General features: G+C 51.7%; 1 protein-coding gene across 1 annotated transcript; it reads right to left on the reverse strand.

The window, feature by feature from the left end:
- Positions 1-453: 453 nt before the first annotated feature.
- On the reverse strand, positions 454-27,574 carry apc (APC regulator of WNT signaling pathway). The gene is given in 18 exon segments (XM_079756060.1): positions 454-3,060; positions 3,062-7,424; positions 7,714-7,931; positions 8,580-8,696; positions 9,179-9,256; positions 9,351-9,490; positions 10,036-10,131; positions 10,675-10,875; positions 11,677-11,854; positions 12,389-12,475; positions 12,573-12,626; positions 14,218-14,295; positions 14,917-15,030; positions 15,409-15,517; positions 15,649-15,871; positions 16,182-16,266; positions 19,566-19,826; positions 27,452-27,574. Coding segments are annotated over 17 exon segments (7,884 nt in total). The 5' UTR covers positions 19,788-19,826; positions 27,452-27,574; the 3' UTR covers positions 454-1,539.
- Between the last annotated feature and the right edge of the window lie 59 nt (positions 27,575-27,633).

Below are 27,633 nucleotides of genomic sequence, written 5' to 3' on the forward strand. Positions count from 1 at the left end.
TATCACCCCTTTAAGTTGGGAGCATCTGGAGGTTTTCGGACAGGCATGGATCACCTGCTCCCCCGGAGCTAAGAATCTACATCCCGGGATGGCTGAGCTTGTGCGCCCCTGAAGGGCTTCCTTCAGGGGCAATCTCCTTTCCTAAGGAGAATGTTAGACATCTTTTGCAGTGAATGAGGACACACATTTCTAATTTATAACCTTTACTAGATTCACTGGCTGGGTTCTCTTCAACACTATCTACTACACCTACGGCCACTCACAACAGCCTCCCTGAGTAAGAAGAGGTCAACATCCCCCCCCCCTCCCCTGAGCTCCATCCCTTCCCCACCATGAGCTGTGGCATCATGAAGAAGAGGATGAACAGCTGATAGTTGACTTTATTTTTTCTATATCTTACACATTTTCCAACACAGGAAAATACAGAATTAATAATTTAAGTGATTAGTGACATCATTTTGCCAGTCAATTGTATTCTTTATTTTTAAGCAAGGGGTTATTAACTGGGTTCTTCTTACACTTGAAACAATCTCAAAAAACGTGTGTGGGCTTTACATCTTAAACAGGAACATAAAAATATGAACAGCTCTGTCACGGTTAGAATCACTTCTTGACCTGTTGGGGGAAGCAGTCCATTCCCACGTGTTTATATATTAATACAAGTGCAGGGACCACCCTGCCCACACAGCCAACATTCAGAGCACAAGGCCAGAAAACATAGTAATGTACACTTTAAGGAACGCAAAGATATTAGTTGAATCTTTAATATAATTTCTCAGAAATAAATTAACAAAATATAAAAAAAGGGTCCAAAAGACAGTTTTAGAGGGAAAAGAAATAAAACGTAGGTTTTTGCACGATGGTACATACAAGTTAAAGTATTACACTAGTATTTTACTGACGTTTTTCAGGGCAGACGAGGGATTATTTAACGTACTTGAATGTGCAACAAAAATAACATACCTCTCGGTTGCTATTTTCATTGTACAATATATTCAAATTCAACAGTGTTGCCGCGGCAATGGTAGTGTGTGTGTGTGTGTTATAGCATGCTGATGCAGTAAGTTATTTCTACGCGTCTATCTAACGTATAAATATAAGCTTGATGGGGAGTGATGCCCTTATTCAACCTTTCAAGTAATTTTCTTTTTGGAAAAAGTTGAACATGTTTAGCGCATAAAAGTGTTGTGTTGTGTTTGGCCAGAACTTCCTGGTTTCAACCAAGAATGCAATCAGCAGCAAGACTCCGCCCCCCTCTGGATACCATCCCCCCACCCCACACATTAGCACATCAGAAAAACACTCGGCCAATAGGTTCATGCTGTCTGTCTTTGAGTGTTTTTCCCCAGGTTGTCTTTAGTGTTGACATTTCATTTTGAAAGTCTCGTTGTAGAATAGTTTTGTTTTTGTAAATTCAGTTCTCCATTTGAACGGTACTAGAGGAAGGGGCGTGTCCTACAGGGAAAGGGGAGGTCCTAGAGGGAGGGGCGTGTCTTACAGGGAAAGGACATAACTTAGACGGGAGGGGGTGGAAAGGGGTCAAACGGAGGTGACTATATAAGAGCCTCTCTCGGAGCCGTCTCCCTTGGAGGGGGAGGGAGAGGGAGGGGTCTGCTGGGGTCTCTTCTTCCCCCCCCCGGCGGTGCTGACCGCCACGGGGGAAGGGATGAGTGAGGGTCTGGCGCTGGAGGGGGAGGGCGCGTGGCTGGAGGTGGGGGTGCTCGTGTCAGCGCTGCTCTTGCGGGGGCTGGGTACGTAGTTGAAGGGCGAGACCCGGGCGGCCACCGTCCCACCTCCACCACCGCCGCCGCCGCCGCCGCCGCCGCCGCCGCCCACCGGGCCGTTCAAGTAGCCCTTCCCCGGCCCCGCCCTCTCAAAGGGCCCGGCGCGCCCGGGGGGGGCCGCGGGGGGCGGGGCCTCCAGACTGTCGCGGCTTCGGCTGCGGAGGTTCAGGTTGGTGTTGGGGGAGGGGCGGCCGGCGGTCGTCGTGGTGACGCCCGTCTTGGGCGGCGAGGGGGCGCCGATGACGGGCGGCGCGTTGGAGGAGGACGAGGACGAGGACGAGGGCCGGGGGCTGTTGATGGGACAGTCCTCCATGCGGACCCACACCTCCTCCTCCTCCTGCCGCTGCTCCTTGGCCTTGCGCCAGGTGCCCCCCGCCCGCGGCTCCTCCTGGTCGCCCCGGGAGGAGGAGGAGGAGGAGGCGGAGAGCAGGGAGGAGGAGCTGCCCGCCCGCTTCCAGGTGCCGACGCGAGGGAGGGAGGAGCCGTGCTGCCCGCCCTCCCCCTGGCCCCCCCCCCTCCTCCCGCCCCCCTCCCTCTTCCAGGTGCCCGTGCGGCTGAGGCGGGGGGAGGGGGAGGGGCTCTCCGAGTGGCAGCGGTTGGGGTTCTGGTGGTTGTTGTTCAGGGAGGAGGAGGAGGAGGAGGAGGAGGAGACGGTGGAGCGGCTCGAGGGGCCAGGGCGCGTGGAGGAACTGGAAGAGCTCGCGGGGTCAGACGCCGGGGGCGGGGCTTCCTCTGACCTCTTCCTCCCGGGGGCGGAGCTCGGAGCCTCCTTGATGAAGGTGGACTGGCGGACGAGGGCAGGACGCTCCGCGGCCTCGCCGCCGCCCGGCGAGGCCGCACCCCCGCCCACGGCGGCCCGCCCGCCGCTGCTGGACTTCTTGATGGGCGGAGCAGGGGGCGGGGCCTGCTTGGCCGGCCGCCCCGGTGACGGACAGGAGAGGCGGGACGTCGGGGGCGCGGCCCCGGGGGACTTGGTGGACGAGGCGGAGGACGAGGAAGAGGAGGTGAGGGCGACGGGACGCCTGGAGGGGGTGGAGTCTCGAGAGCCGGAGCGGGAGGACGACGCCCCCCGGCCCCGCCCCCCCTCCCCGGGCTCCGCCCTCCTGCCGGGAGGGGTCTTGGTGCTGAGGCGAGGCGGGGGGAGGCCGGCGCCGGGGGCTTTGAGGGCGCGGCCTCTCGGGGAGGGCGTGGCCATGGCCGAGGGGGGCGTGTCTGACGCGGGGCGTGGCCGAGCGGCCGCGTCCGTCTGGGGGCGGGGTCGGGGGGCAGGGGGGGGGCGTGTCTGACTGGGGGCGAGGGCGGGGGGCCGGTGGGGTGGCGTCCGTCGGGGGGCGCGGCCGGCCCGTCAGCAGGCTCCTGTACACCTTCTTCCCGCCTTTCAGAGCCGTGCTGCGCTCCTCCTCCTCCCGCCTCCTCTTCTCCTCCAGGGTGCTGCGCTCCCCCGGCCGCAGCACACGAGCCCCGCCCCTCGGGCAGGCGGCCGCCGGTCCTGTTGGCTCCCGGGGGGCGGGGGGCTCCTCCGGACCCTCCTCCTCCTCCTCCTCCGCTTCTTCCTCCACTGCCTCCTCCTGCTCCTGCTCCTCCTCCTCCTCCTCCAGCTCCTCCTCGCCGGCCCCGCCTCCTCGGCCTTCCACCAGCGGCCCCTCCTCCGGCAGCGGGGCCTTGGCGGCGGGCCGCGGCGTGCGGTGGAAGGGCGACCCCAGGGAGAGGGAGAGGCCGGAGCGCAGCGACAGGACCGAGTCAGAGTCCTCGTCGGACGAGTCCTGGGGCGGCTCCGCCACGGCCGCCTGGTTCAGGCTGCTGACCACCGAGTTGGCCCCCTCCTGGATCGCCTTCCAGTCGAACGCCTCCTCCTCCTCCTCCTCCTCCCTCGCGCCGCCCTCCGCCTCCTCCTCCTCCTGCTGCTGCTGCTCCTGGCGGGGGGGCGGCGTGGAGGGCAGCGGCTGGGCGGGCTGCGGGCCCGCCGGGTGCTTCCTCTTGGGCATGGCGGAGCTGATGCACTCCAGCAGGAGGTCGTCCTCCGAGTCGATGCTGAGCGAGCTGAGCGAGGAGTTGCGGGAGAAGCACACGGGCGTGTCCTCCACGTTGAAGGCCCGGGGGGCGTAGCCCGCCCGGCCCGGCGGCACCGGCTGGCCGCTAGGAGGCGGGGCTTGGGCCTGCCCCCGAGCGGCGGCGGCGACGGCGGGGGCCTGCGGCGGGCCCTGGGGGACGGGCTCCGCCGGGGGCTCTTGGGGCGGCGGCGGCGAGGGCGGGCCGGCGACATTGTTGTTCTCCTGGTCCATGATGTCACCCAGGGAGCTCAGGGAGGAGTTCCGCGAGAAGCAGACGGGCGTGTCCTCCACGGCGAACCGCAGCTGGCGCCCGTCGTCCGGCGCCGGCCCCGACGGCGGCGGCGGGGGCTCCGCCCCTTCCTTGCTGCGGGGCGGCACGGCGGCGGCGGGCGGCGCCGGCTTCTGCCGCGGGGCGGGCTTGAGCTGCCGCGCCTCCGGCACGGACGGGCGCTCGGCCGGCCGCCTCCGGTCCCCCTCGGGCCCCTCCTCCTCCTCGTCAAAGTCCAGCGAGCTGAGGGAGTCGTTGCGGGAGAAGCAGCAGGGCGTGCCCTCGATGGGCGTGTAGTGGTGCGGCGAGTCGTAGGCGAAGCGCCGCCGCTGGCCGCCGCCCCCTTGCAGGGGAGGGGGCGGGGCCGGCCGCTGCACCACCATGGGCTTGACGGGGGAGGTGGGCTTGGGGCGGAGGTCCGAGTCGCGCTGCGCCAGGCTGCAGAGGGCCGTGTTGGTGGCGCTGGGAGCGTCGCCGTCGGTGGGCGGGGCGTGGCGTTGGGGCGGAGGGAGGTTGCGTTGGGGGCGGGGCTTGGGCATGGCAGCACTGATGCACTCGGCCAGGATGTCCTCGCTCTCCTCGTCGTCCGGCACCTCCCTGCCCTGCCTTTTCTCTTCCTGCTCCTCCTCCCTGGTCATGGCGGCGCCCGGGGCGTGGCGCCGCCCCTTGTGGTTTCCGGTCGCAACCTCAGTGGGCGGAGAGTCTATGGTGAGGTCGCTCAGCGAGGTGGCGGTGGAGAAGTTCAGGGGCGTGTCTTCCACGCAGTACACAAGGGGGGTCTCCTCCTCCAGGGGGCGGGGCCTGTGCTGCTGGGGGTGGAGCTTGTACACGGGCAGGAGGCTGGGCTTACGGCTCGCGGCGGCCATGGCAGACACGGGGCCGCCGGCCGTCTGCCCCTCGGCGCCGCGGGGGGCCGGGGGAGGGGCCGGGCCGCCGTCCGTAGCCGCGGCCACGGCCTTCTTCGGTCGGCGTGACGACCGCGTGGGCATGGCCAAGTGGATGCACGCCTCCAGGATGGAGATGTCGTCGTCGTCGTCGTCCCCGACGACCGTGTCCATGTCGTCGCCGCCGGACGCGCCCTGCGGGCCTCGGGCCGGGGCCGAGGTCGCCACGGCGACGGGGGCCGAGTGGCCCTGCCCGAGGCTCGGGGCCTCCGGCTGGCGGGGGATGAAGGGCTCGTCCACGCTGAGCGCGCTCAGGCTGGAGGCGCGCGAGAAGCCGTGCGGCGTGCTCTCGGTGGCGAAGTGCAGCAGGAAGTCCTCCTCCTCCTCCTCCCGGTTGCCGCCGCTCGCCGGGCCGCGGGCGTTGCCGTGGCCCCGCTGGGCCCTCGCCAGGCAGGAGGCGGAGGCCTGCAGGTCGGAGGCGGGGGGCTCCAGGGAGGCGGGCTGTGGAGGGGGGGTCTTGTTGCGGGAGGGGGGCATGGTCTGGCCGGGGCTGTCGGGCAGGTCGCTGGGGCTCACCACGCCGCTGGCCGCGCCGCTGCCGGGCTCGCTGGGGTGCGAGGAGTTGATGGAGGGCGAGCCGAAGCTGTCCAGGGAGCTGAGGGAGGTGCAGCGGGAGAACATCAGGGGGGTCTCCAGCGCCGACGCCAGCGCCGACGACGGCGCCGACGACGGGGCCACTGGGGGAGGGGTCTTGGGCGCCGGCTGGGCCTGCGGCTGCTGCTGCTGCTGGTGGTGGTGGTGGTGGTGGTGGCTACCGTGGGGATGGTGCGTCTGCTGGTTGCCGTGGTGATGCTGTTGGTACCCGGTGGGCGCGCGCCGGGACAGCTGGCGTTGTCCCGGGGCGTCGGGGGACAGGCCGTCCGAGGGGCCGGCGGCCATGCTCATGGCCTGGGGGTCGTCCCGCTCCCCCTTCTGTCCCGCGGGGAGCGTGGGGTAGTGGCCCTGGCCCCGCCCCCCCGCCCGGCGCCGCCCGCTGCGCCCGTCGTCCTCGTCGCCCGACGACAGCGAGGACAGCGAGCTGCCCCGCGAGAAGCAGATGGGCGTGTCCTCGACGCAGTAGGTCAGGGGCATGTCCTGGTTGACCCCGCCCCCGGGGGCCTTGGTGGGGAGGGGCTTCTGGCCGCCGGCGTTGCTTTTACAGGAAGAGGAGGCGGCGGCGGGGGAGGAGGAGGAGGAGGCGCAGCCAGGGGAGGCGTGGCCTCCGTACTTGATGCTGTAGTCGATGGGCTCCTGCTCGTGGCGGCGCTCGCCCTCGCCGAAGTCGTCTCCGTCGCTGCGGCGCGGCGGGCGGGGGTGCTGGCCGTCGGCGCGGCTACCGGCCCGGTAGGCCGCCGAGTACGGCCGCCGGCGGTCCTCCCGCCGCGCCGCCCCCTCCTCCGCCTCCTGCTCCTCCTCCTCGTCCTTCTCCCGCTCCCTGCCGCGTGACTGGCCGGGGGCGGGGGCGGGGCTCTGGCGCCCGGAGTGCAGCTGCTCGTCGGAGTACTTGAGGCTGTAGTTGATGGGCGTGTCCAGCTCGGCGTCGGCGGCGTCCGCCATGCTGTTGGCGCTGTGAATCTTGTGGGCCAGGTCGGCCGGGTAGCGCCGGTACGCCGCGCCCTCCTCCTCCTCCTCCTCCTCCTCCTCCTCCTCCTCTTCCTCCTCCTCCTCCGCCTCCTGGCGGCCGGCCAGGAGGCGCTCCTCCTCCAGGAGCCGCTCCTCCTCCGTGGCGCCGTAGCCATCGGCGCTGCCCACGCTGTGCAGGCTGTCGCTGGAGGCCGCCGGCCACGCCAGGGCCGGGGGGCGGGCCGGGGCGCGGGGCGACGACAGGACAGGCGTGTTGGCGTAGGGCGAGCGCGCCCCGCCGCCCTCCTCCTCGCCCTTGTGGCGCCGGGCCCCCGGCCCGCCGCGGCCCGGCGCCTGCTGCTGCAGGTGGAGGTGCTGCGCGGCCGACGGCGAGGGCTGGCGGTGGCGGCGGTGGTGGTGGGCGGCGCCCAGGTTCTCCAGCCCGTCGAAGGTCTCCGAGAGCTGCTGCCGCTGCGCGTCCAGCTCCTCGATCAGCGCCTTGTGCTTGCGGGCGTGCAGCGAGGGCGTGGCCGTGAGGTCGCCGCCGGGCCCCGCCCCGCCCACGGCGGCGGCGGCCGAGGCGTACTTGGCGGGCCGGTTGGCCAGCAGGTTGCGCAGGGCGGCGGCGCTGCCCATGGCGATCATCTTGTGGCGGGAGTGCACCAGGTTGCGCAGCATGGCCACGGCGCCCATCTCCCACAATGCCTCCTGGTCGCGGGGGTCGCGGGCCGACAGGTTCCAGAGGGTCCCGCAGGCGTTGGACACCACCGTCAGGCTGGGGGAGCGCAGGTGCTGCAGCAGGGTCGCCAGGCAACCGTTGTCACGGAGCACTTGTCTACAGGAGATGGGGCAGGAGTGTTATTATTAGGGCTGTTCAAATTGGCGCGGTGATAACGCGTTAACGCAATCCTATTTTAATTTGATTAAAACAAATGTACCAAATGGTGTTCCGTAGGTTTAACGTTCAACCCACACTGAGTGAGTCCATTAAATTGGAATGGATTTAAAATATCATTTAAAAATGTAATTAATCACGAGTCAACCCACCAAATTATGCGATTAATCGCGATTACAAAATGTAATCGTTTGACAGCCCTAATTATTATGCAGTTATTAGTGCTGACCTGTAGGCCTGGTTGGTGGCCACCAGGCTGGAAACGTTGCGCAGGATACCGCCGGCGCTCTCCACCACGGCTAACGCGGCGCTCGCTGGTCCCCGCTGAGCTAGCGCCCGGGCTAAGAAGCCTAGCGCGCCGCCGACGGCACAGAGCTCGGCCTTGTTGTCGCTGCAGTGAGCGGAGAGGTTCCAGAGCGCGCTCAGTACAGACTTCAGAGTGGACTCCTGGAGGCACACAGAGCCGTGACATCATTACATTATTCATAAACAACATTGTTATTATTTGCATCATCTATCTCTTATGGTTTGCACTAAACTTTTCTAACAACTCCTATATACTTTGTTCTAGAACAACAATTCAAACTTGATATAATAATGCTCCTGTCAACTATCGCTGACTTTATGCACACAAAGAAGTCTGTAGGAAACGAGATAAGGAGTGAGCCTACTCTTCTAGATGAAGACTGTGTTTGGGCTTTTCTGGTTTAGTGAACTCTCATTGATTCTATTCAGGAGACCTCATCCCGGGAAGAGCCTGCCAAATGTTTTGCTGCAGAGAGAGGGCGGGGGGCTTGGTCTATCTGGCTGTCAGTCTGTGTGTGTATGGTATATAGGAGTATTCAGTAGTTGTATATAGTGTACTATGTATGTGGTATATGTGGTATTCAGTAGACCTTATATAGTATCAATCAGTATTGTATAATGATAATATGTGTTATATAGTAGCAATCAGCAGTTATATATAGATTATAGTATGAGGTATATAGTAGTATTCAGTATTGTACATTGATTATCATATGTGTTATGCAGTAGTATTCAGTAGTAGTATATATATATATATGACTACAATATGTATATAGTAGCATTCGGTACCTTCTGTACATGCAGTCCGCAGGACATGAGTGCGGCCACGCTGCCAACCTCACGTAGCGTCTTCTTGCTGCTAGCGTCCGCGCGCCACGACAGGTTGCGCAGTACGCTAGCCACCACCTAGCACCAGGAGGCAATACGCTTCTATGAGCATGCGTACATAATCGCCATACTGCACATGTTGCATTAACTCATCTAAAGATTGGGTTTAAAGAGGAACACAACCATGTCATTTAAGTAATTCCAGGCTTATCGCTTAACATCAAGCTAAGCTACACATTAAGCTAAGCTAAACATCTAGCTAGGCTAATCACCAAGCTAGGCTAAGCATCAATCAAGGCTTACATTAAGGTAGTCAAAGCATCAAGTTCCGCTAAAAGTCAGTGAAATGCTAAGCTTTAGAGAAAGAATACAGCCGAAAACACTTTGATATCATTATAAAAAGTATTTTGGGGATGTATAATGTACCCCATGTTACATTTAGCGTTTCATACCAATGTCAAAGAGTTTTATTCCTTCAAGCTTGGCTCTGCATCAAGCGAGGCTAAATGCTCAGACAAACTGCACATTAGGTTAGGTTAAACATTCAGCTCGGCCCATACCTGCTGCAGGTCTTCGCTGTCAGACTTGAGCTGGGCCACCATCGCTCTCATGCAGCCTTTCATGGAGCACAGCGTGGCCTTATGGGTAAAAAAAACACATCAGAATTATTTGACAAAACCATACACAAACACAAAAACAGCATCCAAAAAAAACGGCCACAAAGTGCTCCACCTTGTTGCCGACGTCCCCGAAGGTGAGGTTGGTGAGTGCCATGCCGGCGTAGCGCCGCAGCGTGATGCTCTGGTGGTCGGCGGTCAGACCGTACAGCTCACAGTCAGCCTGCAGCAGCTCCGCTATGGCCTGCAGACCGCCTGGGGGGGCAGGGAGGAACACAGACAGGACGGTAAGCTCACAGTCTGCCTGCTGCGCCTCTACCACCGCCTGTAGACAACCTGGTGGGGTTTATATACTGACATTTCTTTCAACTTTTATGGGACTTTTATAGGACCCATCACCCACAACAATAGTTTACTTTTACGGGCAGAGGTCCAAAATGGGCCCAAACGAGCAATGCACAAGTTCAAGCCAGCCATGTCGTCTAAAGCCCCTGCCCACTAGGCCCCTATCCGCTGGCAGGAAACACAGCGATAACAAGTCTTCAGACTCAGTCGGGGTGAGGGGGGGCAATACAGTTGAAACAGAAACCTTTGCAGTGACGGCTGCAGTGATAAACTAGATTGGGATGTTTACTTGATTTTCTTTTCATTGACTGTCAATCAACGCCACTCAGATGATTATTAAGCCTCAACAAAAGCACAAACACACACATGAAGTTAGACAGACATCACACAAGAAATCACACAGACAGTCAGTAAGAAAGAGAATAAGACAAATACAGACAGGAAGTCCGTCTCACCCAGTTCGTTCATGGCGTGTCGGTGCTCCTCGTCGAACGAGAGCTTCATGAGAACGCAGACTGCCGGGCAGATCTGGTGGTCCCCTGGCGACGGGACTGGTACCACCGGAAGAGAAATCATCAATATACCGGAGGATACATCCTATTTATATACATGTATTAAGACAAATCCTATCTATCACCACAAGAAGTGACATCAACTATATCCACATTTTACAATTATAGACATGTTATAACTATGATGATGACAATTATTGTTTCTGTTATTATAACGATTCCTTATTATGCCGAGCAGAGCACCAAGCTATCGGACAACAGCTAGCAGTTCAAACTCAGGAATTATCAGATTGCAGTAAGCCTTGAAAAGCTATAAAATAGCAGGCTAGCAACTCAATTGGAGAGAATCTACAGATTCTGTCTGAGCTAGTATAGGTGCTAACCTTTCAGGGAAAAGCTACAGATGCTATCGATAAGCTACCCTACACGGGGTAAGCTACAGATACTATCTGAGCTATCGATAAGCTACAGATGCCATCTGAGCTATCGATAAGCTATCCTACACGGGGTAAGCTACAGATGCTATCTGAGCTATCGATAAGCTATCCTACACGGGGTAAGCTACAGATGCCATCTACGCACCGGGGTTCTTGTCGGGCTGGGTCCCCGCCTGGTTCTCCTCCTGCCAGGCCCAGCAGGCCTCGCAGTAGACCCGGACCTGCTCCAGGAGGTGCAGCACGCGGGCCTCTCTGCGGGCCCGCTTGTCGTCCGGCCGGCTGTGGACGATGTTGTGGAGTGCGGCGCTGGCCCGGGCCCTGGCCTCCTTACTGCCCCGGGAGTTCCCTGCTCACAGGACACACGTCGCACCGTTAGGACCACTCTATGTAGCGGATTTACAGCCAGCGGCGACTTAAGACGACGGAGGGTTATTAGAGAAGCAAGAAATTTCATTAGAAATCTCCAATGACCAGGAGCTGATGGAGAGGGTTCGATGCAGTAGCAGGGACCTATTTTAACTTGTTGTAGGGCTGTACAGTTACAGTCTGTGTCCGACCACGCCGCCGCGCTGCAGCTGGTAATTGCATGTTTTTATGCAAAAGTGCATTTCAAGTCCACCAGTCCACTGCCTGTTGGGCCATTCTTAACTGTTCTTGTTTGCAATGACGTTGGACTGTTAGCATGGTCTTGTGCTGGTTGTACAGCTCTATTGATTTTCGGATCACAACGTCAATCTATTTGCCTTATCTCTTCCTCTGATCCTCCATAATGTCGCCGCAAATGAATAGCGCTTGGCTACAAATTATCAAGAGAGCGGGAGATTGTTAACAGTGCATATTAGCAACACATAGCTAGGCAAAAGCCATGGTGCGCAGGCATTCACATGAACGTGGATCGCAAAGACCTGGTGTTATTAAGTTTATTCAAAAGACTGTTCTTAACAAAAACAGATTTAGCTGTTATGACTAGGCTAAGTAAAGACCAATTTAGGCAACCCACTTCAGCACCTCATGAGAGCGTAACAAAACTTAACTAAGACCTCAAACAGAACTTCAAGGAGTCCTGGTGAGACCCAAAAGGAAATGTGCTTAACCTTTGGATGAACATAAGGAAAGGGCTGTAACCCATGATCACCAGCTCCCTCACCTAGCAGCAGGGAGTCCTTGTCGCTGCCGTGCAGCAGCTGGATGAGGAGGGGCAGGCAGCCCGACTGGCGCATGGCGATGCACGAGTCCTGGGAGCTGGACATGGCCAGCAGGGTGCGGGACATGTCGTCCTTGTCATGCGTTCCTAGCATGGACAGCAGGCTGTACACCATCTCCACCTGTCCGACAGCTAGCAGTTAGCACTGAGCACTACCAGACAACATCTAGACGCTAGCATTGGAAAAGCTGTCGGACAACGGCTAGCAGTTCAAACTGAGAGGCTATCAGACAACAGCTAAAAGTAAGCAGTAGAAAGCTATCAGACAACAGCTGGCTAGCAATTAGAGAGAGGCCACAGATTCTGTCTGAGCTAGTACAGGTACTAACCTTTCAGGGTTAAGCTACAGATGCTATTTGAGCTATCGATGAGCTACCCAACACGGGATAAGCTACAGAGGTTATCTGACCTGGTAGAGAAGCTAGCCTACACAGGGATAAGTTACAGATCCTGTCTGAGTTAGTGGATGGGCTAACTCTACAGAGGATAAGCTACAGGTGATATCTAAGCACTTAGAGAAGCTTAGTTTACATAACCTACTGATACTATAGTACAGACGCTAACCCTATAGTAATGAGCTACAGTTATAAGATACAGACGCTATCTGAGCTGTATTAGAAGCTAACCCTAGGGGATAAGCTACAGAGGAGCTCACCTTGGTCCCCAGGTGACTCGTGAGCCTGCGAGGGATGGAGTATCCTCCAGTGGAGGACGCCTCACTGGTCGAGTCCTGCTCGCACACCTGGCACACACACAGATGGGGTGAGGAGGGTGAGTGGGTGAGTGAGTGCGAGTGAGTGAGGGAACGACTAAGCAAGCGAGTGAGGGTGTGTGTGTACCTGTGTATTATTGGCAGCGTTGCTGCTGTCTGCACACACCTGGACGCCCTCAGCCTGGTGAAGGGACAGAGTGAGAGAGTTAATGAATCTGGTCATTATAGATATATAAAAAACACCTCCCTTTCAGCGAGGAGATATATAGATATAGATATAAAATATCTGTGTTCCCGTTTTATACATTTTGCAGCGGCAGCCAGGCGCAAAGGATGAGCAACTACAGAAGCAACAGGACGTCATTCACTCAACGTCATGACGACCAAATAAACAACAGCATGGGTACAGAACTGTCTCCTCAAGCAGAGGCACCAACGGGGCAGACAGGAATGAGTGGCCGGAGGAAAACAAGAAGGTCGACCTAAGATATGGATGGGTTTGGGTATGCGATAATTTGATGCGACAAGCGTTAAACGGCTGTGGTATTGCGGTGATGCCGTTATCTCCAACTTCATTGTGCCTGCTACACTTTAACTTCGCCATATTGCGGCCAGCGGGTCTTTAACGTCTGATCGCATTATTGCAAGAATCTAATTATTTTACATGTTTAGTTTTCGTTGCAAAAAAAACCCCACAGTGTATGCGGAAACGACTCCATTCAGGCAGTGCAATGTTATTGGAGGAAGTACTGAGTGAGTTGACAAACGAGTCGACCAGCTTTTTCGGTCAGGTTATGGTCAAGTCAGCTTTACTTTAGTATAGGTTTACTATCGTTTTTACTTTTCATGTCCACGCTTATTTAATTCATTCTGTGTTCTTGCTATAGTGACATTGCTCTGCGTTCAGGCACCGCTAGTGATTTTACACACATGCAGCAACGCTCTAGAACATCTAGAACACATTCTTCTCCAAGCAATGTTACTGCGGTCATTCACAACACGCAATACCGGCTGTGACCCGGGGATGCTCCAGAGCGGGTAAATTGCCAGAACATTGATCTCTGTTACCATTCCGTATGACTCCATGCAGGAATTGTTCCAGAATAACGCAGGGGAAGACAGAATGAGTGAAACGGCCGAGCTCAGGCAGTGTTGACTAAATCAAAATAAAAATTATGCAAAACATAGTCCTAATAAATAACTGGTTTGAAACAGCCTTCAAATATTAGGTCTACCCCCCCCATCAAACCATTAGCATCGCCACCAGGCTGGGTGTGGGTTTTCATGCATGTGGAGCTGTCCATAATGTTGCATTGATGCCATCTTCTGGTTGAATTCGTCACTTGGCCCATTTTTTCCCCAAATTCTATTTAATAGGCCTAAACGTATGTACGTGTGTACGTGTGTGTGTGTGTGTGTGTGTGTGTGTGTGTGTGTGTGTGTGTGTGTGTGTGTGTGTGTGTGTGTGTGTGTGTGTGTGTGATGCTGTGTGGATAATGCACACCTTGCCTTCAGAGTGGGGATATTTATAAATCTATAGTGATTATAAATACAATAAAGTGTATATATGTATCTATACATCAGAGGTACGTATGCATGTTGATTTTCTCAGATTCATCTGATGGACTTGGCGCGTGGGTTGCTGAGGACCGAAGGAGGAGCCATGGGGATTATGAAGCAGTTTGATGATGCAAGTAGCCGTACGGCCTGTACCGAATAGGCCCTTTTAAAACCAGCAAGGCACCAGTGTATATAATAGAGATCATGTGTACCTTGTCTTCAGTATGCAGCAGTCTCTGTCCTCCTCTCAGGAGGTCCTTCTCAATGCCCTGGATACGAGATAGCCGGGCCTGCACGCGCGCACACACGCGCGCACACACACACACACACACACACACACACACACACACACACACACACACACACGTGTTACCAGTGCTCGTCGCCCCATGCCTTGGCAGGAGGCCAGCTGCTACTCCATGCTCCATGTGTATATAATAGTGTATATAACATAAATAATAGTGTGTGTATATATATATAGTATACCAGTGCTCGTCGCTCCATGTCCTATGTGTGATTCAGATTGGGAGACGGGTGTGCATTAACCCCTGATATACGGACACCTGCTAAGTAGTTCCAGTCAATTTGTCTGTTCAGCCTTCAAAACGAGAGCTGGTAAATTGTGAAAAATGCATTAAACGTAATCAGAAAACGCGGTTATATGCTATAGACCCTAAAGTATCTGTGGTATAAAGGCTGGGACGAATTTCGAATCATAAATATGTACAATGCATAGCGTTAGCTCTCCGGCTCATAGCTGAGCGGACTAGAATACCTCCCGCTGCCAAGTCGTAGCTACGGTCCGTCCTAATTACTGGAGGAGTGAACAACGTTTCCGTTGCATAAGAACCTTACAGGAGGGTAATGTATATATATGATGGTGTATATAATAGTGTATATATATAGTATACCAGTGCTCGTCGCTCCATGTCCTGGCAGGAGCCCAGCTGCTCCTCCATGGCTCCTCTCAGCTGTCGGGCCTCAAACTCCAGCTGACGTCTCGTCATGTCTGTCTGCAGAGAAAACTACACACACAGGTAGAGAGACAGGCAGGGAGGTTAGAGGCAGACAGGTAGAGAGACAGGCAGGGTGGTTAGAGGCAGACAGGTAGAGAGACAGGCAGGGAGGTTAGAGGCAGACAGGTAGAGAGGCAGACAGGTAGAGAGACAGGCAGGGAGGTTAGAGGCAGACAGGTAGAGAGACAGGCAGGGAGGTTAGAGACAGACAGGTAAAGATTGACAGACATGCAGGTTAGAGATAAACGGGTAGTTAAGACACAGACAGGACAGCTGCTTGAACAGGTTAAGATTGACAGACAGTATTCTCTCAGACTTCGCTCTCCGACGTACCAAAATTAATGTTGTCAGAGAGAGACAGACTGTTGATGAGTTAATCATATTTACGTTGTCTGAGAGAGGGAGGCTGTCAATGCGCTTGGTCAGGTTCTGGAGCTGGCCATAGTACCACTCCTTCTCCTTCTCCTCCTTGTCTAGCTCAGCCAATAGGAGGGACCTAGGGGGGCGACCACGAGATGCAGAGTGGTTAATGATCGGTTAATGCTAATGTTACAACTAAGCAAACCAACCTCGTCGTCTTTAAAGTCAAAGGTTACATTTACATATATCCCGTGTCTGAGTCTGTACCTCTCATGCTTTAGCTGCTCCAGGTAGCCGGCAGGGGTCTGGTTAGCATCGCCGGGAGGGGAGAGCGTGGCGGGGGCCGGGGGCGGAGGGGCCCCTCTCTTGGGGTAGGAGGAGCCGTGGGGCCCCTGGCTGAGCGGGGACTGGGTGGCGGCAGCCGGGGACGCTGCAGGCTTGTTAGCACGTAGCTTCACAGGCGCTAGGCTAGCGGGCTCGATGCTCATCTCTAGGGAGGGGCAGAACAGCAGAGTTATGAACACATGAATAGTGGTGGTGGATACATGAACACATGACTAGAGGTGGAGGAGACATGAACACATGACCAGAGGTGGTGGATACATAAACACATGACTAGAGGTGGTGGATACATGAACACATGACTAGTGGATACATGAAAACATGAATAGAGGTGGTGGATACAAGAACACATGAGTAGAGGTGAAGTATGTGATTATGTTCTTTTCAGGAATACAGTAATATGACTATGATGCGTGTGTCATGCATGCAAACTGCATGCATGTGTCAGCTTGGGTCACCTTTCATTCGTTCCATAAAGTCCAGCTGGGCGGGGATGTCACTGCTCTCTTCTTCTATGGTGCCCTGGAGCTGTTTGAGGACCTCCTATGAGACACACACATTAGAGTTCAATAGGGCCCCAAGACTACCATCCTGTACCTCGGATTTAGCTGACTGATCGGAACCAACAATATGATCCCTGCTGTGGTCCCAGTCATGGGGTCTAGGGATCTCCCCTGTGTTTTTAACATTGTGTCCCAGCGATCCCACCCACTAGTGCAATGCATTCCCACCCACCTCGCGAGGGGCAAATATAGCAATAAGCTACTAATAATAACAAGCAATTAGATAAGACTCCAGGAACAAGGTTGATCTGTTTCCATATTCTGGAGAGACGTCATCCAGAATAGTGCAAGGGTTGTGCTCGGAGCTGGACACAGCTTCACTAGCCCCACGATACAGCCTCACTAGCCCACCATACAGCCTCACTAGCCCACCATACAGCCTCACTAGCCCACCATACAGCCTCAATAGCCTCACTAGCACCACCATACAGCCTCACTAGCCCACCATACAGCCTCACTAGCCCACCATACAGCCTCACTAGCCCACCATACAGCCTCACTAGCCTCACTAGCACCACCATACAGCCTCACTAGCCCACCATACAGCCTCACTAGCCTCACTAGCACCACCATACAGCCTCACTAGCCCACCATACAGCCTCACTAGCCCCACCATACAGCCTCACTAGCCCCACCATACAGCCTCACTAGCACCACCATACAGCCTCACTAGCCCACCATACAGCCGCACTAGCCCCACCATACAGCCTCACTAGCACCACCATACAGCCTCACTAGCACCACCATACAGCCTCACTAGCCCACCATACAGCCTCACTAGCCCACCATACAGCCTCACTAGCCCACCATACAGCCTCACTAGCCCCACCATACAGCCTCACTAGCACCACCATACAGCCTCACTAGCCCACCATACAGCCTCACTAGCCCCACCATACAGCCTCACTAGCCCACCATACAGCCTCACTAGCCTCACTAGCCCACCATACAGCCTCACTAGCCTCACTAGCCCACCATACAGCCTCACTAGCCTCACTAGCCCACCATACAGCCTCACTAGCCCCACCACATAGCCGCACTACCACCGCCACATATCCAGTGAATATGAATGAATGAGGTGGCGTGTTAAGACCCACTGCAAGGTTGCAATACGTTTTTATTACCAGCGTTATAATGCGTTATAATGGGCGATGGTATATGTATAAAACGGCCACACACTGTGGCGTTATACCATGTGTCCGGTAAGCCTAAACCTTATTGAAGGTACAAACCCTTAATGAAGATAGTGTGATGTCAGATTTGGCTGAGAAAACTACTTCAGATGCGTGTACGAGCCACAGAGCTTTAAATGATAGAAGGACACTGGAAGGACTGATGACAATGGATCCAATCCAAAAGCCAAACAGCAGTCCTTTGTGATCTGTGATTCTCCAGCAGTGGTCTGGCTCTGATAAGACAGAAAGATACGCAGGGAACCTTTACAGTTTTTCCCCAAATATTTGTTCGGAAGACCAACTCCTATTCGAAGCTTGAGATATTGGATAAGAGCAAGCTCTTATATATATATGTATGATCTCTCTCTCTCTCTCTCTCTCTCTCTCTCTCTCTCTCTCTCTCTCTCTCTCTCTCTCTCTCTCTCTCTCTCTCTCTCTCTCTCTCTCTCTCTCTCTCTCTCTCTCTCTCTCTCTCTCTCTCTCTCTCTCTCTCTCTCTATATATATTTAAAATCTATATATAATTATGTAAAACAAAACACAAATTGTACACTTGTTTTGATGTATTCAAAGTATCCTTAGCAGGGCAACACACACACACACACGTGATGATTACATTACGAATAATAAAGTGTAAGAATTATCTTAAATGACCAGAGGTGAGCCAACAAACCAAGGTAACTCACCACGATGAAGAAACATCGCCGATACATCCACATGTCTGACACCATTCTCCACACACCAACGCTCAACACAAACTAGCACAACAACGCTCAACTCACACTGTTGTCGTCACTACAGGAAGAGAGGGACGGCCACTTCCTGTTTTTGTCCATTGGTCCATTTCCTCTACTCTAGAGTTTCAAGAATGTTGTGACTACATTTCCCCTCCTATGTTTTATAGAAATTAATGAATAAACGTATACATGTAATGTTTACATGTAAAAAATAAAGGGCTTACCTCAAACATTTCAATGATCGAGGTAACATTCATTAGTTTTGTATTTGATCATAAAAACACTACTCTAACCATTTGGGTTATAGTTCAACAGCATGGCATTTAAGATTGGGGTTAGCTTTAATCAGCAAGGTTTTCACTGGTGACTTCCTCTTCAGGTTCTGTGGTTATTACTTCCATGCTTTGAGCAAGTAACAGCTTGGGCCTTTTTCTTTCAATTCAGGTTTTTTCCCTCCTTGAGAGAAAACATTTTCTCTCGAGGAGTAACTGGTTCAAACCACTTTGAGAACAGGAAAGACCAACAGAGCTGTCAAGATGGGTTATCACTGGGGGTAATTTAAACTAACCGATGACCGGTTGGATCAATCCGATTACGTTACTTCGTAATAATATATTTTATTTAATAATGCTGAGGACACATGCTCACATAGTCTCTGAAATGGCTATGTGATGACTTTAGGTCTTGTTCTGTTTAAAATAATGAGTGGTAATGTGATGACTTTAGGTCTTGTTCTGTTTAATATAATGAGCAGTAATGGCTCTGTGATGACTTTAGGTCTTGTTCTGCGTTTAATATAAGGAGTGGAAATCACTCTGCGATGCACGCCAGGATTTTGAGAAGTTATAGTGCGGCTGTAATGGAGGTGCCGGTGTTGTGCTCCTATTGGAAACACGACCCACGCAGGCTCCAATGAAGACACAATGATTGGTACATTGTTCAAAGTGTCAATTAAATCGCACCACAGAACCAGCACTATTCAAGAGCATTTGAGGAAATGCAGTATTGTAGCGAATGAACGGCCAGATAAGAAGAATAAACGCCAACTGGAGTATATCATCTTAGTTATACCGCCCTGTGTCTACCGGTCTGTTTGTGCGTCTAGCTGTGTATGCGTCCGTCTAACCTTCATGTGTGTGCATCTAGCTGTGTATGTGTCCGTCTAACCATCATGTGTGTGCGTCTACCTGTGTATGTCTGTCTCACCTTCATGTGTGTGCACCTAGCTGTGTATGTGTCCGTCTAACCATCATGTGTGTGCGTCTACCTGTGTATGTCTGTCTCACCTTCATGTGGGAGCGTCTACCCGTGTATGTGTCTGTCTAACCTTCATGTTCGTGCGTCCACCTTTGGGTCTGTCTGTCTCACCTTCATGTTGGAGGCTTCGCTCTCCAGCTTGCAGAGGTGGGAGGAGTTGTGCTGTAGCTCCTGCCTTAGGGTGGAGTTCTCCATCTTCAGCAGCTCCACCTGCCACAGCAGCTGATCGTAGGAGGCGCCTGGGACTGTTGCCGTGGGAACACCGCTACCGCCGGCACTATGGCTGCTGCCGGTTGCCCGGGACGACGAAGAGGAGGAAGAGGATGAAGACATGGAGACGTCTGGCGGCAGCGGCGGGCTGGCAGGGCACACCTGGAGAGTGAGAGAGAGAGTGAGTGAGTGAGTGAGTGAGTGAGTGAGTGAGTGAGTGAGTGAGTGAGTGAGTGAGTGAGACATAAGCCCCTTTCATAGTTCCCAGTAAATTATGGTAAATGGACTGCATTTCGCTTTTCTAACCAGTGGCCACTCAAAGCTTTACAATATTGCCTAACATTCACCCATTCATGCAAACATTCAAACGCCAAAGGCGGAGACAAACAAGCAAGGCAAGGGGCAGCTCTGCAGGAGCAGTAGGGGTGAGGTGTCTTGCTGAAGGACACGAGCCACTCAACCTTCCGGTTACCAGCCGACGGGCTCTACCTCCTGAGCCACACGCCGCCCCAAATAACAAGGTTAACCGCTCAGGCGGCGCTGGTACTTTGACCTATTCACACATGCCCCGTTTTAAAGATTCGCTTCTTATTCCGTTCTACTCCAACATGGAGTAGCAATCCTGGAATAGACGGCCACGGCACAGTCCAGCAGAATACGCTAATGCAACACTTGTGTACTGAGAGGAGCCTGCTCATTACATTTACGGCCATTTTCAGACGCTTTTATCCAAAGCGACTTGCAATAAGTACAGGCTCATTTTGAAACCTTTCCAGAAATGAGTGAAAAAAGGATCTTCTTTGCAGACAAAATTAGCCGCATTGATAATGTTATCAGATCAGCCAAAAGCACTGGTTCATAAAGATGATCCGTTGCGGATTCAAAAACATCCCCAGCGTCTTGTCTTGTGATGGGTATACTCACTCGAAAGAAAAGCTTGTCCTACGTCAGACCTTGGGAGATGTTGCTCATTCAAAACACAGCCATGCAGGCCACAATCCAGAAATGTTGCCCTGTCTGGAGCAGGCAAATTACCCCATGCAGGAAATCTCCGAACATTACAGGGAAAGACGGCATTTGTGAAAGGGGAAATAGAGTGAGGTAGAGAGACAGGAAGAGACGGAGAATGAGAGGTAGAGTGACAGACTGAGGGTTATAGAGCGAAGAGGCATGGAGAGTGAGGTAGAGACAGAGAGAGAGATATTGAAAGGGAGAGACAGAGAGAGGTCGATAGCCATGGAGCGACAGAGAGAGAGACTGAGGTAGAAGAGATCATTTCATTATGCAATACTGAATATTCAGCGTTACGTTACGTATCCAACTGCAGGTTAGTTTGCTGGTTTATCCATTAGCTAGTTTAGCAGGATAACTGATTGGTTGATCAATTACCTAGTAAGTCTGTTTGACAGGCTAACTGCCTGACTGACTGGTTAAACGGTTTTAACAGGCTAACTGATTAACTGGTTTATCAGTTAGCTGTTTAACAGGCTGACCAACTGCATGACTGTTAATCCATGAGCTAGTTCAGCTGGTTTATCAGGCTAATTGACTGACTAGTTTATCGTTAGCTAGTTGAGCAGGATAACTAACTGCTTGGTTTATCAATTAGCTAGTTTAGCTGGTTTAGACAGCCAAACTGATTAACTGGTTCATCAGTTAGCTGTTTAACAGGCTGACTGACTGACTAGTTAATCCGTACACTAGTAGTTCAGCTGGTTTATCAGGCTAACTGACTAGAATGTTTTCCGTTAGCTAGTTTAGCAGGTTTAAAGGCTAAATGACTGTTTTTGTTAAACAGTTGTAAGGCAGACAACCACCATCTATCAGCATGCATCCATCTTAGCAACCACCCATCCATCGACCTATCTATTCATCCATCCAGCCATCATCTTACATCTCTAGCCCAACAACCCAACCTCTGTTACAATACTGATAATCCCTCTATCCCTCCCTCCATTTCTGAAGGACATAATTCCAGGGACACTCCCTCCCTCCCCATAGCTTTCTCCATCCATCTGCCCTTAGGATTTATTTTCCTAAATTCAAGCCACCATTTCAAAAATTTTTAACAAAATGGAGACATAATAACAGACCAAAGCCTACGCCCTTATCCTCCTTCTCCTCCCCTCTCCTCTCCTCTCCTCTCCTCCGTCCCCATCCCCCCCTCCCCCGGCCCTATCTCTCACACACACACACACACACACACACACACACAGCCCTTTTGTCTGCACATCAGCCATCCTGTTATCGTCTCTCCCTCCCTCCCTCTTTCTCTCATCATCTGATGGAGGTAGGAAGTCAACGACGAGATGGATGGAAAGAAAAGGAATATATAGAAATATAGATGTAAAAAAAGATAAGACAGAAGACCGTCAGACTCACCCCATCGTTGAAGTGGCCGCCATTATCACCTCTCTCCCTCTGTCTCTATCTAGCTCTCTCTCTCTCCCACCGTCTCTCCAAGTAGCTCTCTCTCTCTATGCATCTCTCTTGTTCTCCATCTCTCCGTCTCTCTCTCTGCCTGTCTCTCCGTAGGCCACAGTCAGGTGGTTGAGCAACAGCCAATCAGATTACTGCTCCTCATCTCTGCTGCTCACCCCTCCCTCTCTGATCCTCTCCCATCCCCCACAATGCATCACAGGGGGCTGATGCTCTCTCTCTCTCTGGTAGAGTCAGTATCGTTTTTTAAAAAACTGCCTCTCTCTTCCTCTGGTTGTCAGTATAGGTTTGACTAACAGCCTCTCTATGGTAGAGTCAGTATAGGTTTGACTAACAGCCTCTCTATGGTAGAGTCAGTATAGGTTTGACTAACAGCCTCTCTCTCTGGTAGTCAGTATAGATTTGAATAACAGCATCTCTCTGGAAGAGTCAGTATGGGTTTGACTAACAGCCTTTCTCTGGTAGAGTCAGTATAGGTTTGACTAACAGCCTCTCTCAGAGTCAGTATAGGTTTGAATAACAGCCTCTCTCTGGTATAGTCAGTATAGGTTTGAATAACAGCCTCTCTCTGGTATAGTCAGTATAGGTTTGACTAACAGCCTCTCTCTGGTAGAGTCAGTATGGGTTTGAATAACAGCCTCTCTCTGGTAGAGTGAGTATGGGTTTGAATAACAGCCTCTCTGGTAGAGTGAGTATGGGTTTGAATAACAGCCTCTCTCTGGTAGAGTCAGTATTGGTTTCTTTGAATAACAGCTTCATTCTCTACCGTAGTATATTACTGAGTTGTTGGGTCACAAGATGAGCTATTATCGTAGCTTATTATTGACTGCTGGGTCATATGATGAGAAGAATTAGTCGAAAGAACGATTAGTCGATAAATCGATTTCGAATTATTTGAATCAAAGTTTGATAATTGATTAATCGTTTTACTTTAATTCAAGTGAAAATAAACGTTGCTTCTTAACGCTGCAGTCCTCTATGAAGCCCTCTCGTTCTCTCTCCCTGTCTCTCACAGTCAAAAGGGTACCATCAACCCATCAGATCACTGATCCTCGTCTCTGTGCTCACCCCCCCCCATCTCTCAACCCCACAATGCAACACGGGGCTGATTCTCTCTCTCTGGTAGAGTAAGTATAGCTTTAAGCATAAGTTAGCAAGGGCCTACCCATAAATATCATAACTCGGGTATTAGGCTATTTTTTTCAATTTACATTTAGGTGATTTGGCTGATGCTTTTATCCAAAGCGACCTATAACCATTCATTCAGATTCACACACAGACAGCGGAGTCAACCACGCAGGGGGACAGCCAGATGCAGTGACATTTTACATGACAGAAGACATGGCCCCCCTTTAAACAATAGAAAGAGTTAAGATGCTGCCAACGAGGGACCATACATGTTGGTGCTTTTAGTTTATATGAGAAAGGAAAAAATATCGAGGTTATAATAAAAAAAATTGCCCATTCGTTTGAAGGAATAAACATTTACAAAGTATATGGTGGCATTTGGTCATTTTCTATCAGAGGCCTTTCTACAAAGCAACAGTGAATCCAGAAGCAGGTCGACATGGAGAAGGTAGAGGCTATGGGTCATCTGGCTGCAGGATGCCTGGTGTTAAGACTGTGGACCTCGGGAATCTAACCCAGAACCTTTCGTCTGGGAGTGGAACGCCCATAACCACTAGAATGTCGAGCTTCTAGCTAAAGAGCTCCTTTAGCAGTGAGCAGCAGGCTGACCACATGCCCAGCCCAAGGCTCCTGGCCCCTGTAGCAGCGGCACTCAGAGTAATGCACTGCTGTGGATGAACATGTTGTTGGCGCTACGGTCCACCTGATAGATGAACTGGGGCATCCGTCCCCCAGCTGTCATGCTTGGCATCTTGGTTTCCCATTGATGTATTAGACTCTGGGGGACCACCAGTCTAATTTCTACCACACTGACTAAAGACTAAGGACCAAACCTCAACTAAAGACACAAAGCGCATCCATTCTTTTTTAGAAAAAAATACACCGTTGCACAATAGATTAAAGTATACGGTTCAAATACTAACAGAAGAATGCCAATTAGTAATAAGACAAGTAATAAAAATGCAACCAAATAAAAGTAGGTAGGCTGTTGCATGTCCTAATTATTTATCTCAACAAAAAAAAATAATAAAAAGAACTATCTGCTGCAGCAAAAACAAAGAAATAACCCTTTTGGAAAAACACGTTATTGAAGTACATGGTGGCTTGGGATGCGATACTTTGTGAACAAACTGTAATCGAGACCGCAATAGCTCAATCGATATTCACCAACCCAACAGGAAGCCCCCAAGACAACCCTTCTTATTAATAACCCTCGACATCCCCGGCATTTTGGCAACTTGTACGGTAATATATATTTATTACATTTATTTTTATAACTTCTTAAAGTAGATATCAGATGAAAAATGGTTAGAGAACTCTAGTTGCTTAAATAATTTGTTTTTTCCTGGAGGGTTTAGGGACCACCACAGTCCCTCAATATTCAGTGAGAAAAACTCCTTTGACCTTTAGGGGCAGTAAATCCAATATAGCAATGTTAATGGCACTGTATCCCCTTTACACATGTAACGTTCTTTGCATAGGTTAGCATAGAAGGGCATTTTAATAAACTCTTCGAGTAGGCTTTGCGTAGCGTAGCACAAGCACCCCCAGAGTAGCCTCTAGACTGGCAACCCCTACCCGTCACTTCGTGAGGGGGTGAGGGATGTGGCAAGTTGAAAGGTCAGGACAAAAGTTTAACTCGTGTTCACTTTATGCACACGAGCGCCTAGTGCGGCGCGCATCTGGCTGTGTGATTGGACAATCGACATGCACTTATTACCAGCAGAACCGACGGACTCAAGTTGAATCTAATATCTTGGTTTTTAGCGCGTCCATCGACAGCATGGTAAACGCCCTCCAGCAGCGACTACAGAGGATGCGGGTCGATGCCAGTGGGCGACCCCGGCCGTCGGAGAGCAGGGTGCCAATAGGGTTTGGGGATATGACATCATATTCAATATAGTATGTTGACATTAATGTGCGAGACAGCTCGATTGAAAATCACTGGGACAAAAGGTCCTTTTACATTGAATGTGATCGCTCTTTGAAATTTATTCTGTCGTCAATAAAACACGAAACCTTGGAGTTGATTGAGACTGGTCACATACGATGTGATATCCAATTTTGCAGAGAGCTACATTCATTAAATCGCACAACAGTCGACATTTGACGGCTCTAGTCTACGAATAACTCAGTTTAACCAATGACAATCGGGTATCTTTGTCATAGTCATTAGTCACCCTGGTTGTTGTGTACATGTTGTAGGACATGGTGGAGGTATTATCCTATTTACGTTAAATCCAAATTTCTCCAAAAGAGTGGTAGCCTTCTTCTAGTTGTAGAACAGAAACCTGCTTCACACACCGTGGCGTTTCCTATACTGCAAGTATCGAACAGACACAAGGGTAGGCTCCCTGGGTAGCCTTATTGTAACTTTATTTGGCTAACTTTTCAGGGAGTCGCTCCTTCTTCATCTCTCCCACATCTGTGCACACAAAAACACTGATTGATAAAGAACGTCAATGGGCGCCAGATGATGCTGCTGACACAAAGATAGAGAGCCTCTGAATCAAGAGTGGCAGATACACTTCCCAGACATGACTCAACATTGCTGTTCACTTATACCAGCTTTTTGCTACTAGAAATCTTCACTTATACCAGCTTTTTGCTACTAGAAATCTTCATGAGTTGACATGGAGTATTTTCTGTCTGCACCAATACTTTGTATGTCAGAAGATAACCCCAACCCTAAGAAGAAAATTGTCAAATGTTGTCAACACAACAGAACATAGTGGGGTATAATATTTGTCAAACTGGCGAGCCCCTAGGGGGTTATGCTTCCCAGACACTTTGTATTTATAGTAGTAACTGTGAAACGCCACGGTGTGTGAAGCAGTTCATTCACATCACTACGCTCAAATACAGCGAATATATCTATCACACCATCCTATAACTCCAAGCCCAAAATGCATGAATTCATGAAATGAGGAATTAAAGACAACCATTTAGTACGAAAGCAATATTAAAAAACTCATTAACTTTCTGCCAAACAATTGATCCATGTCATCTATTGAAATAAGTGTCCAATCTATTGGAGGCTATAGCTATATGGATTAATGACAATAATATGGCTATTACAATTTAATAAGGATATTACAGGTCTTGTGACCAAGGTTGCATCTCTTTGAAACCATGCGTCACAAGTTGAATAACTACGACAGAAAAAAAACATTCAGTCCAATAGCTGTGGCCATAAAAGAACATCATCTTAAACCTGTACGTAATATTTGTTGTCATAACAATCATTTCAGATGATAGGCTATATTTATTAGGCATGAAAACATGTAAACTGCATTTCCACTAGCTCAACATCATTATTTTGTGTTACTATTATGGGAATGTTAATGTCTCGGTATAACGGGATGTACACACACCACGAGTTACCTTATTACACAGAACACTACACACACACACACTCAACACCACGCCATAACGACACATGATCCAATGCAGAAGACACACTTCGAAACACTTGGCTGTCGGTATTTATTAGTATGAATATATTTATATTACTACTATTACCTCTGGATGGAAAGAGTCTAAAGCTAGCCACCACTAAAGCCTTTCTGTTTCCAGGGTTGATTATTATTTGGAGTTTATAAACAACATACCTGTCATGTGTATTCTGAGTAACACAGGCAGGTTGTATCATGTATGCTGTGATCATTCTTAGCAAAACTCAGAGCTGACCTGTTAAAAAGCTGGTGTCGCTAACCTGATGGCTAGCTGGTGTCGCTAACCTGTTAGCATAGCTGGTGGAGCTAACCTGATGGCTAGCTGGTTAAACAAACCTGTTAACTAACTGGTGTCGCTAAGATGTTAGCCTAGTTGGTGTCGCCAACCTGTTAGGCTAGATGGTGGTGCAAACCGGTTAGCTTGCTGGTGGAGCTAACCTGATGGCTAGCTGGTGGATCTAACTTGTAAGCCTAGCTGGTGGTGCTACTTAGTACAGGCCAAGTGCAACTCGGCTAGGAGGGCACAGGATATCCTTTGCTAACACGCACACACAACACACAACACAACACGAACACATTGTCACACACGTTACACACACATGCACGCGCACACACACAAACACTCGTTCAGAATTAGCCGTAGCTGCGAGCTACGCTAGTTTCTGTGGCCTTGCTAATGCTAACAACAGATCAAATGAAAAAGAGGGAACATAAAAATGCGATAACATGCGGAATAAAACGTATCGGGTATTTTATCGGTCTTACCGTGGCCTTTGTTCCGCTATCTCGCTCTCTTTTCACCCTTCCTTCTTTCTCCCCACTCCCAACTTTCACTCGCTCCTTCTCTCCTCCCCCTGGCCAATCAGCACGCTCATTCCCCCAACGTTTTGGCCAATCAAAACGCTCCTTCGGTTTTGCATACACGTTAATGAATAATCGGTCATTAA

The sequence above is a fragment of the Pollachius pollachius genome (assembly GCF_949987615.1).
Source record: "Pollachius pollachius genome assembly, chromosome: 18".
Lineage (NCBI taxonomy): Eukaryota > Metazoa > Chordata > Actinopteri > Gadiformes > Gadidae > Pollachius > Pollachius pollachius.